This window comes from Euprymna scolopes, chromosome 15, assembly GCF_053919585.1.
Source record: "Euprymna scolopes isolate OS-2025 chromosome 15, ASM5391958v1, whole genome shotgun sequence".
NCBI lineage: Eukaryota > Metazoa > Mollusca > Cephalopoda > Sepiida > Sepiolidae > Euprymna > Euprymna scolopes.
The window spans coordinates 123,888,731-123,901,817 of record NC_136496.1 but is presented as its reverse complement, the minus strand read 5'-3'; the positions used below and the strand labels follow the sequence as shown (position 1 = coordinate 123,901,817).

At 31.8% G+C, this 13,087-nt stretch overlaps 2 protein-coding genes across 9 annotated transcripts in view; one reads left to right on the top strand and one right to left on the bottom strand.

Moving 5' to 3' along the window:
• LOC145294106 (uncharacterized) overlaps positions 1 to 13,087 on the top strand; it is a 169,091-nt gene that overhangs the window by 110,657 nt on the left and 45,347 nt on the right. For both annotated transcript variants that reach the window (XM_080141178.1, XM_080141179.1), the window contains exons 6-7: positions 2,365 to 2,435; positions 12,115 to 12,219. In XM_080141178.1, the coding sequence (XP_079997304.1) occupies positions 2,365 to 2,435; positions 12,115 to 12,219 (176 nt within the window). The remainder of the gene's footprint in view (positions 1 to 2,364; positions 2,436 to 12,114; positions 12,220 to 13,087) is intronic.
• LOC145294109 (cyclin-Q-like) overlaps positions 8,810 to 13,087 on the bottom strand; it is a 106,681-nt gene continuing 102,403 nt past the window's right edge. For 5 of the 7 annotated variants that reach the window (XM_080141188.1, XM_080141189.1, XM_080141185.1 and 2 more), the window contains exon 2: positions 8,810 to 9,891. In XM_080141188.1, the coding sequence (XP_079997314.1) occupies positions 9,055 to 9,786 (732 nt within the window). In that variant the 5' untranslated portion in view covers positions 9,787 to 9,891 and the 3' untranslated portion in view covers positions 8,810 to 9,054. The remainder of the gene's footprint in view (positions 9,892 to 13,087) is intronic. The other 2 variants (XR_013869822.1, XM_080141192.1) reach the window with 1 other exon arrangement.

The following is a 13,087-nucleotide window of genomic DNA, read 5'->3' as shown; positions in this document are numbered from 1 at the left end:
TACAAGGAATAATTTACCCAGTGGACTAATTCGCAAAAAAAATAATGATAATTAATAAAAAAAATAATAATGATAATAAAAAAAAAAAAAAAAATAATAATGATAATAAAAAAATTTAAAAAATAATAATGATAATAAAAAAATAAAAAAAATAATGATAAATGTCGTCCATCAAATTCCGTCCGTGTTTGTTTACAATATCATGTCAGCAGATATTTGGGCTTGACGATCTTAAACATAGTCTTTCTTCTCTTATAGTTAAAAAAAAAGAATTTTTACATAAAAATATTCCCCTATAAAAATTCTTTTTTTATCTGTAAGAGAAAAGACTATTTGTAAGATCAAATTTTTTTATTTTCAAGTAAAAAAAGAAAAAAACAAAAACTGTTGGTTTTGTTTGTCCTATACTGTCTCCACCGAATTCTGCAGGTCCACTGGTACTATTTTGTCTCCTACGCACAAATGTTACAGGGAAGGGCTGTCCCCTTCCCATGTAAATAAGAAGAATATTAGATAAGTGAAAATGAGATTAGGATAAGCCTAGAATCGAACCCTGTAGGCAAAGTTAAGAAATGGAATGTTAGAAATTTAGTCTATTGTTAAATTCTATTAGAATAGTTAAATATTGTTTATATCAGAAAAAAGAGTTGATTGTCCATTCTTTAGAAATCTGAATATTAAATATGTCAGTAAAAGAGTGAACAATGCAAATTAAATTATATTGTTAAAAAATAGGTTAGCATTATATATTGAGGATTCTTTTGTTCGCCAAAAGTGTGTTGGACAAACATATGTAAAGCCATGTGAAATTAGTCACGTTTGAAAAACACACTTCTGACGTCATAGACAAAGAACATTTCTCCATATTATGGGTTCAGATTTTAGCCAGTCAGTCAGAGAAAGTTGATCAGCCAAGAGTTGACATAGTGAGAGGAGAGTCCCCTTAGAGGCGAAGGGTAGAAGATTAACCAGGTGGATACAAGCCGAATTCCTGACGTCATTCGACCGATCGATCAGATGAATAAAGAAATCATCATTGTGTTTTGTAACTGTTGTCTTGTGTCACATCCTTCACGAATGAAAAAGTTAATGTGTTTATCATCAATTATAATGAGCATTGTAAACCCTTCCAAGTTATGTGACCCATCTCTTCCATCACAAGAAATGTCTCCCCTTCTCTAATTAAAAATATTATATAAATGTCTTCTCCCTCTCATCATCACTATCGTTATGTCTGTATTACACGAGTCCCGTTATATATGTGCCCCAATATGAACTCTCCGTCATCCTGCCATTCAACACAAATCTGCAAAATCATCCCCCATAATCAAGTGCTTTTAAAGAGGAGACTTCATTGGTTTGGCCATGCTGCACATTGCAGTTCAGGAGAATTCATTCCTGAAGTAATAGCTCTAGAACCACACCAAGATTGGCATAGATGCCCAGGAGATCAGCTGAAGATGTTGGTACACACCATCAAAGCTGATGTTGAATAGGTCTATGTGTTTCAGAGGTGGGGGAGGGTGGAGTTGCAAATGGCAGAGGTAATTCTAGAGAGGACAATTGGTAATCTGCGCATGCGAAGATAAAGTTAATAGAAGCCGAACCCAAAAAAGTCAGGAAAGTCGGTCAGGGCAACAATCCTAGATTGAGGTGTGCTGTCAGTGGCATCAAAGAAGTTCAAAAACATTAGTCATGGTGAAAGTAAATTTTTGCTAGAATGGGTTTTCTTGGATAACTCTGGTTGCCCCCCCCCTGCCCCCAGGGGTCATTATAGGGTAAAATTGCTCCAAAATTGTTGGTCAGTTCATATGTTTGTACTTTTCTTATTAACCACGCCATGGAATTTTTGAAATTTTGCACAAACATTAGTCATGGTGAAAGTAAATTTTTCACTTGCTTGGCTTATCTTATTTTTAATTTGCACATATGTGCACACATACTGCAAATATTAGTTTTGCCTATAAGTTCCCATTTTTGACAAAATTCAATATTTGCTTCCGGAGAATGCAGCATTTGTCCCAATTCTACTCAATTCATGATGACAACTTTAACCAGATTTTATAAATTTATTGAATTTTCCGTGATATTTTTTTTATGTTTGTCTATCAACTGTTGCAATTTTCATTGAATAAGCATTTCAGCACCTTCCTGCCAAGAATCTATCAGTGATAACGAGGTTTCTATTCTGCATAAGTACCTGCTGTTTAAACTTTTATTTGTTGACATAAAAAATTTCAAAATATTGATTTTTTTTTTTTTTTTTTTTTTTTTTTTTTTAAATTAAAACTTTGAAATATTTTGTTTCAAGTAAGACATTTTCATTACATGACAATTTAAGAAATGAATTTATAATTTATTCAGATTTGGTCTACAAGTCGCCAGAGATTCCAAGTAAATTTACACGAACATTCTAACTGGGTACGAATTGCAAGGTAAGTTTGAACGGATTCCTTTAACTGCAGCTCTATCACATTTGATTTCTGAATATCATTTTTTTTTTTTATTAAAGATTCGGCACTTATCAAGGACAAAAGCCACTCAAGAATATGCATTGTCTGTTGAATGATGAAGAATATTATAAAAAGATTGAATGTCATGAATAGAATGAACAAAATTTCATTCTTTACTAAGTGCCCTAGTAAAATGAAATCACTTCCTCATCTCCATAACCTGGTGCTACCAGATCAGGCAGTCTGAAGAAACTGACTTCCTAACTTAAAATGCACCAAACATTGATATTATTTTTTATTTATTTTTTTTTTGTATTATTTGGATTGTTTGGACTATTGTTCTCATCTTGGTTGTTTTTTTCCACAACGTTTCGGTCGATGTAACCTTTAACTATCTTCAGGTGCATTCACACTGGATGTTATTGTTGAATGGTGAAAAATAGCGCCAAATAAATCTGGGTTTTTTTTTGTTTTTTCTTACCCTTTTCAAAACTCATGTTCTGCAAATTAAAAAAAAACAAAAACAATTTTCCTATTTTAATTGGAAATCATTATTGAGATGAGTATTATTTATTAATTTTTATTTTATTGCGGACTATTATCCTCATCTTTTTCTTAGATGTTGTTTCACGATGTTTCGGCCAACTATTCCTCTGGCCTTCATCAGGTTGTAACCGCGACGGGATATGAACTCTGAATCTCCTGACTGCATTCACTGCAATTACTGCCTTCCATAGTTGTCGCCGTCTCACCACGTTTTGGCCAAGTGAGCCTCTGGCCGGCTTTGGGTTAGGATTGAAACCGCTATCTTCAGACAATTTTCACCTGGAACCGTAGATTCAGTGTCTTGTTCAACTGCCCCAAAGGGCCTGAAGGGGCCCGTGGTGCAGTTGATCATCTCACTTTGCCAAAACGTGGTGAGACAACTACAGAAGGCAGTAATTGCAGGGGATGCAGTCAGAAGATTCAGAGTTCCTATCCCGTCGCGGTTACCACCTGACGAAGGCCAGAGGAATAGTTTGCCGAAATGTCATGTGACAACTAAAAAAAAATAAATAAGGATAATTGTCCACAATAAATAAAAATTAACAATTTTCCTCTACAAAACAACCAAACCAAACATAATTACATATTTGAAGGTATAAAAGAACCTGAAGCACAAAATTAAAAAAAAAATTACTGGATTTCTCATTAAATAATCCAAAAAGGGTTGATATGGTGTAAAACAAAATAACCAAACTACTTCCCCATATCTACAAACATTTCGTTTAGCTTGACGCTTTATAATTCCCACTGTTCGTCAGGTGATGCTTGAGAGGCAAACATTGTAGAGATTACGGATGCTGATTTCAGAAAGTCAAAATTGTTTTGAATGAAGCTCATGTTTCAATTTTTTCTGCAAAATCCCAAGAAGTTGGTACATAGAAAACATTAAGAGGAACATTTTAATTTAACGATCATATTTAATGCATCAATTAAAATTGATCAATATGGCCGCCATTATTTTATAGGAACACGATTATTGTTTCATTTTAAAAAAAATAATAAAAAAATTAATACCAGAAACCTTATTAGAAATGGAGGTCAATGCAAGAAATATCCATATTTGTTGGTTTTCTTGTGTGAAAGGTGGCAGAAGTGAATTGATTACACAACCTAGGTGTGCCAAGTTCGAATCTAATCAATGCCACAAAAATCACTTTCACTTATAGATGTTGGCAACCTTCACATGGACCCTCCAGTAAGTACTCATTACAATGCTGTCAGAGGCACAAGCCATCTAAGGCAGTAAGGTTTCTGGTGAGAAACCAAATGAAAATTAATCCAATGCCCAATTTTTGTTGGTGATCCCGGGCAGAAGGGTTTAACTAAGCCAATATTTGGGTTAATCGATGAGGACTGTAACTTAACAATTTGGTTTAGTCGTTTAGGATCTCTTTGCCGTTGGATATAGCACCTGGATTTGTAAAGGAAGATGTGTGCTCTGGGGTGAGATATAACGTACACTTAAAAAAAAAAAAAAATTATTATGGTTTTCTAGCCCTCAACTAGACCATGACTGCCATCCATGATGATGATCTGATTCTAGAAATAAGTGGGGAAACATCATAATTGAGCGTGTCAAAAAAAGCTATAACCGTGTGGATCTATGCAACATTTATTTGTGCATCTAAAATAAAATGCAGCCGTTATATTTGTGCAAAATTTTGCAACATCAATAAGTCTAGGGGATTGATTACTTTACACGGAATAACCCTTATCCCCGAGTGGCTTCCGGGCCTTGATAAGTGGTGACTACCATGTAAAAAAAAAAAAAAGTACACATTTTACAATAATTGATCCGGTTGAATGTTCATTTCACTTGTTGGCATGTGTTGGGTGGATTTTAGCAATTGATTTTCAAACTAACCTTTCCCTGTCCAGAACGTTATACCTCTTTCAACATTTCCTCCTTAATATTTTCTCACAAGTTTTTCTTGACCTTCTCCTTGTGAACTGAACCTACTACCTTAACTGTTCTCCATCTGCTGACCCCAGAACTTTCATCCATTCTTTCAATGTGGCCATGCCTTTGAAATTTCCTAACAAAACAATGTTCATCTGTTCTTTTAACACATCTTAGTCTCTTCTGTTCTGCCTGCGACTTCCTAAGTTCTCCAGATTTAATCTTCCTCTGAAGTTAACAAATCTAAGTCTGACTTTAAGATTCATATTACATATCGATCGTATCATTCTCATGTCATTTACTAAAGTGCAATCCGCATATTTGTGCCATATTTTGCAACATAAATGAATAGCATTTTACATGATTATAGTGATATATAGTAAACAAAATAGACATTTTTTTTATAGATATTTTATCACGGCAGCAATAATGTTTCCAAACTTCGATGGGTGGAATGATCGGACCTGAATGTTTCTGATTGTGATTCATGGAACAAACAAGAAATGGCTAAAACAGTTTATATTCTCAAAATGTATGATTTTCTTAAGAGTTTTAAAATATTATGCTATTTTTAAATGAACGTCTCTAAAACAAGCTAAAGCGATTTCATTTTTGTACATACATTATCACTAATCAACCCAGCAATACAAAAAAGGTAATTTTAAAAAAATGTCATGTGCTGAATGTAAAACTAACTAAACTTCACTTTCTTGACTTTCAGAATAAGATAATTTTATTTAATAAAAAAACATTTTTCCAAAATTTATATATATATGATTAAAAAAACCCCAAAAAACTTCATTTCGGAATCTTAAATGTGAATGTGGTATTATGGTGGTTGCGAACTCTAGCTAGGGATAGCTTAGACAAATCAAAAGTACAGTGACAAAGATAGACCCCCCCCTTTCCCCACTTTTTGATTGGCTTTGTGCTCTAATTTTGTTTTGTCAAGATTTTGTTCTCAAAATATATAAATCAAAGGGTAGTATCTGTTCTTTTCAAATCATATCATGAGGTCAACATTTGCATAGGACATTGATAAAATGTGATATCCCCCTACAAGGGTTTTGGAGAGACGCAACATAACTAGAAATATTCTGCAACTAAACTCGAATGATTAGATAGGTATGTTTCAGCCTGAACAGATGTAGTACAATAATATTGTGGGGTCCATGTTCATGCCGGACATCCATGGAATGGGAATATTTTTAACTACAGTAGCAATATTCAACAGATAAAGGATATAACTGTAAAATTTCCATGGGTCCTGCTAGCACTGGATTATTTCAGGAAATTAAACCAAATAATTTTATTTCAATACAAGAAATTGAAAGAACAATAATTTGGAGTTGTGAAAAAAAAAAAAAAACTTTCTGGTTTGTTTACTTAAAACAACTTTTAAAATTTCTATGGGCAGTTTTTCTAATAATTTCCTGTCAGCTGAACACATTACTGCAGGACTACTTCCCTGCAGATTGCAACATAGTTATCTTCAAATCTAATGTTTTAATATTTGCATAAACCGTTCCCATAGGTAATCAAGCTTAGTTCAATCATCATTAATTCTTAATACTCCCATAATATTCTTCAAAGTTCAACTGACAATTAATGTAACGTTACCCATATTTACACACAGAACCCACACACTGTAGCACTCTGTCGAAAAGGAACTCAACACAAATAATAACTGAAACGCACATTTCGTAACATTTATTTCCTCATTCTCCTGCTATGTGTGACTTCTCATTACGGCCATGATATCACTTCTTTCTCCTTTTTATAGTCTTTTTCTTTATCGGTGACCTCATTTTGTATTTTGTATGCATACATGCATCTGCACTGTTACATCATTCCATCTCATTAATTTTTATTCTAAAATGAATTTTGCATTCAATATATTAAAATGACAAAATGAATTTTGCATTCAACATATTAAAATGACAAAATGAATTTTGCATTCAACATATTAAAATGACAAAATGAATTTTGCATTCAACATATTAAAATGACAAAATGAATTTTGCATTCAACATATTAAAATGACAAAATGAATTTTGCATTCAACATATTAAAATGACAATGAATTTTGCATTCAACATATTAAAATGACAATGAATTTTGCATTCAACATATTAAAATGACAATGAATTTTGCATTCAACATATTAAAATGACAATGAATTTTGCATTCAACATATTAAAATGACAATGAATTTTGCATTCAACATATTAAAATGACAATGAATTTTGCATTCAACATATTAAAATGACAATGAATTTTGCATTCAACATATTAAAATGACAAAATGAATTTTGCATTCAACGTATTAAAATGACAAAATGAATTTTGCATTCAACATATTAAAATGACAAAATGAATTTTGCATTCAACATATTAAAATGACAAAATGAATTTTGCATTCAACATATTAAAATGACAAAATGAATTTTGCATTCAACATATTAAAATGACAAAATGAATTTTGCATTCAACATATTAAAATGACAATGAATTTTGCATTCAACATATTAAAATGACAATGAATTTTGCATTCAACATATTAAAATGACAATGAATTTTGCATTCAACATATTAAAATGACAATGAATTTTGCATTCAACATATTAAAATGACAATGAATTTTGCATTCAACATATTAAAATGACAATGAATTTTGCATTCAACATATTAAAATGACAATGAATTTTGCATTCAACATATTAAAATGACAAAATGAATTTTGCATTCAACGTATTAAAATGACAAAATGAATTTTGCATTCAACATATTAAAATGACAAAATGAATTTTGCATTCAACATATTAAAATGACAAAATGAATTTTGCATTCAACATATTAAAATGACAAAATGAATTTTGCATTCAACGTATTAAAATGACAAAATAATAAAAGTCAAAACGAACATGCAAGTTTAAAAATTCTATCTTTTCTGTGTTTCATTTGTGAAATTTAGTAAAAATAATAAAAAAATATGTAATCTTTTTTTTCTTTTTTTTTTTTTTACATAAACACATAGACTATTTGTTACAGCAAGTTTGTATTTAAAAATAATTTTGGATTAATGTTTCCAAATCAAAGTATGTTATGAAAAATTTATTTGAAAACTTTGACCTGAATGTTTCTGATTGTGATTTATGGAACAACCAAGAAATGGCTCAAACAGTTTATAATTTAAACCATGAAAAATAAATAAATAAATAAATAAAGGTTAGGGGGAAAATAAAGTTAATTTGCTTACTGATTTTTAACACAGTGTGTTGGGGTTCAGTAAGTGATCCCAACATTAAGTCGGGGAAAAAATGAAAATGCTGTTTCATTTTTTTATATGGAAACTGCTTCAGACAATACATGAAACCAATTGATGTAAAGAGCTTAAGAAAATAGCCTCAAAGTCAAAAACTAGTCAATGATGTATGGATAGCCTCTCCCTTTGTCGAAAACATCATTCATGTAACGTAAGGATAAAATAAGGGAAGCAAAATTTATGAGGCTGACGAAAGAAAACTCAAGATCCGCTTTCTACTTTCGATAATGTCACTGTTTAATGATATCAACGTATGCAATTGTCGATTGTTCATTTCAGAAATAGTTTACGGATTGTTTTGATAGACATCTTTTGAAATTAAAAAAAAAATTAAAAAGAATTTGCACATAAAACTCTGGAAGCTTTAAATCCGGTGAGTATGAAGCTTTCCAGAATCACACTTCCTACTGATGAGACGATCATCAAAGTGTTTTCATATATCATTGAATGGCAACAAAACAAAAACTGTTGGACATTTATGAAGGAAACTTGGTGTACAAGTCAAGTATAGATTGTAATTTATTTGGACCAAATATGGTTGACTTGCAGCAAGAATTTGAGATTTTATCAAATATTCTATGGTGACATCTTTTCATATATATATATATATATAGTTATGACTTACATGGCATATACATATATATAGTTACGACTTGCATGGCATATACATATATATAGTTACGACTTTCATGGCATATATATGACTTACATGGCAATTAAGCTACACAGAATCTTCCACATTTTATCCATGTCGGGAATCGTCAGACTATATATATATATATATATATATATATACATACAGAATTGTATCCCAATGTTTTAATGTGGAATTACATGATAATAATTGATTGTGGCAAATAATGTTCTAACATAGAACTGCTGTCCATTTGAATATTCACCAATATTTGTTCGACTCGTTTCTTATCCTCAACTGTATATCGATTTAAAAATGTATTTGCAATATTAGCTAACTCATAATTGTTCACAGTGTCTAATCCATGCAAGTCTCTTTCCCAATGGCAAGCAATCATATCAATCACAGACTCTTCTAAATATTTTCTGGGCATGTTCTCGTTTCTGTAATGTTGGGGGTGATGTGCTTCCTTTTCATAATGATCTTTTAAGGCACTTCGCCAGAGTTCATCTTCCTGGGGACAAGAATGGACGAACATTTTTGTGTAACCAATAATTTGCTTGAAGGTGTATTTACTTTGATCATGCTGTTTGAGCTGCATCTCTGTGGTTGTTGGGAAGTACTCTTTTAACCTGTTGAATGTTTTCATTATAAATGCTTGATGCGTTTGCGTTTGTTTAATGTGTTTGCCGGCTTGATATACATCGACTATTAACTTGTAATAAGGGCTTGATGTTTGTCGATTGTACACTGAAGAGATGGCTTCGTGTTGCTGCTCTTTCGTCCAGTTGTACATCATTGTGGCCAAATAACTCATCAAATCTCCGTCTGTAGTCGGCAATGAGTCATCCATCTTGTTCGTATATTCCTCTTGGACTTGGCTTATAAGAGAATTTATTTCAGCAATCTTATGTACAGATAGTTTCATTATTCTCAACTCTGGTAATGGTTGCGATGTCCCTGGTAATTGTTGCGATGTCAATGATTTTCCTTGATTTCTGGGGTTATTTCTTGGTTGTTCTCAAATTACTTTCTGTAAAATAGATAAAGAACTAATATTAATTTTATCCTTTTTTTAACAAATTTGATGGGGTTTAATTTAAAATATAAAAACATCAAAATAAATGAAAATAATAATAAATGTAAATAATAATAATAAATGAAAATCAAAATAAATAAAAAAAAAAGTTATGAGGCTGACGAAAGAAAACCCAAGATCCATTTTTTACTTTCCATAATGTCACTGTTTAATGATATCATAAACCAAACTCAACTCTTGGATACAACGTATGCAATTGTCGTTTATTCAATTCAGAAATAGTTTACAGATTGTTTTGATAGACATCTTTCGAAATTAAAAAAAAGTTAAAAAGAATTTGCACATAAAACTCTGGAAGCTTAAAATCCAGTGAGTATGAAGCCTTCCAGAATCACATTTCCTACTGATGAGACGATCACCAAAGTGTTTTCATATGTACAAAAAGTAGCTGATGATTAACGCTCCTAAATCCCAAAAACATGAAAGAAAATATTTTAGCTTATGAGATTTAAATTTCAACATTTTTTTTTTTTGTGAAAGATCACTTAAAACCTTATCCGCCATGTTGCTGATTGTTTTTTTTTTTTTTTTTTTTTGTGAAAGATCACTTAAAACCTTATCCGCCATGTTGCTGATTGTTTTTTTTTTTTTTTTTTTGTGAAAGATCACTTAAAACCTTATCCGCCATGTTGCTGATTGTTTTTTTTTTTTTTTTTTGTGAAAGATCACTTAAAACCTTATCCGCCATGTTGCTGATTGTTTTTTTTTTTTTTTTTTGTGAAAGATCACTTAAAACCTTATCCGCCATGTTGCTGATTGTTTTTTTTTTTTTTTTTTTTGTGAAAGATCACTTAAAACCTTATCCGCCATGTTGCTGATTGTTTTTTTTTTTTTTTTTTGTGAAAGATCACTTAAAACCTTATCCGCCATGTTGCTGATTGTTTTTTTTTTCACGATGCAACTATCTTTATATATGTAGGAGACACACGATATCATGCATACCAAAGTTGCCACCCAGTCCTAGAGTAAATTTTCTCTGTATAACTAGAAATACAGGCTTCAAGCAAATGAAAAACCCTTACAAATATTATGCCATTTGGTCGTAAATTAAAATCAATCATAATGGAAGAAGCAATAATTATAATCTCTATGCATATAAACATAGTCCAATCTTAAATATGTTGGGTTTAATATAAGGAGAGACGTTGCGAGCCTGTCTTTGTTTTATCATTACTACCATGGTAGGTGTTCGTCTGAACTCCAATCTCTGGTCTCCCCCCCCCTTGCCAACCTTTCACGAAAAACACCCGTCTAGCTGAAACCACTGTCAAAAATTTTCCCCACTCCTTATTGCTGCCAAAATCAAAACGTAGATTCCGTGAACAAAGCTTCTTTCTTAGAAGTGCACGCCTGTGGAACTGTGTTCCGGTTACCTGTTTCCCCACCTGACTACAACCTGGATGTCTTCAAGTCCAATGTGAACAAATTCCTAATGAAACGCCTCCTTAAGTAAGACAGATCTCCAAAACTAACGTACTGTACACACAATAACCCTTATCCCCGAGTGGCTTCTGGGCCTTGATAAGTGTTGACTACCTTGTAAAAAAAAAAAAAAATCTAAGTTGGAAATTTTAGTGAATGAAAATAAAGAAATTTTTGCTTTATAATTAAATTGTGTTTTCATTTGTTTTTAAATGGTCAAAATATTTTTCTTTGTGATTTACAATCTAGCTAGATTTTTCATGTGCTATGAATTTTAGCAAGAACATTCAATGTATTAGCTGTTAAAATGAACAAAGCTCTGGTTCCATAGCATTTTTGCTCGACCCCCTCCTACACACATCCAAGAGAGGGATTATGGGAGTTCCCCCAATGTTTTGAACGGTTTGATCTAATAATTATTAGACTAGTGTTATTTCTGAATTTTCTTTCTTCCTAAATTGGTAGCATAAACAAGACTTGAGAGTATAGCTGGAGGATTCATATCTTTTCCAAGAATATTAGTGACAATGATGGAAACCTGAATCCGGCATTGAGCGCCTCTAATCACTATCACATGCAACATCATAATATGCGGCAAATAATAGGTCATCAATTTTATGATGAAAAGAATAAACGGAAAATTTTTATGTTCTGAAAATCCAATAAAATTGTTCTCGTCCATTCCAACAGAAATGACATAAGTTTTTTAGCTTTTATGTTTTCTTAATTTTTCAGATTTTCTAAAGATTCTAAACTTGTGGCTTCAGGAAGTGATGATAAAACGCTGCGCTTGTGGGACATACGATACAAGAAAAGCATTCAAACTTTCAATGACACTGGGTGAGAAATTTTTTTTTTTTTTTTTTTAAATTAAATTTATTTTTTAATAAAAAAAAATTGGACCATATGGATTTTAATCATTCCGAAAATGAGTGACACCAGATTTTTTTTTTTTTTACATTTACTTCTGCTGCACACACTTTTTAATCTAAAAACGTTTTTGTAAATAAAATCGTTTCTAAATTAAATCCCATAGAACTTTTTTTTTTTTTAAATGTGATTTAAAAGTTATAAAAGTATGCAGTGTTCTGTTTACAATTCAACTCAAATGGAAGAAAAATTAAAAAAAAATGTGTTATTGAAAAAGTGTTCATTTCTTTTAATTTTTTTTTTTTAATTACCTTCACTCCCAACAAGGCTTATTGCCACTTGGACATAAGAGGCTACTATTTGGGACCATGCATAAGAAAGATTAACAAGATGTTGGTTTACATTACATTTAAATTTCTACATATTAGTACAGTCAAGGAAGAAGGAATTCCAAAGTCTAACTGTTCAAAGGAAGAAGCTATTAGAGTAGAAAGCTTTCTGGCATTTAGAGAGCTCAACAGTGAAGGGGTGAGATTTTGTTGCTAAGCGGGTTTGTTGGGGATATGTACGTCGAGGGGGCACAAGTGCAGTGAGTTCATCATATTTTAGTTGTTGCTTATTTTGGGGTGCTTGAAATCTATATGATTCAAAAAAACTTATGTTGTTTATCTAAAGTCTATAAACAATGAAGCAATATCACTGGTTTAAATGGAAAGTGAATATTTAATAACAACACCTTGCCTTTGTACATCGACAATATACATACTCCTAATCCTAACCCGTCTACCAGCAAAATTCCAACCCTTCACTATTGAGGCCCTGAGATGCTAGAAAGCCT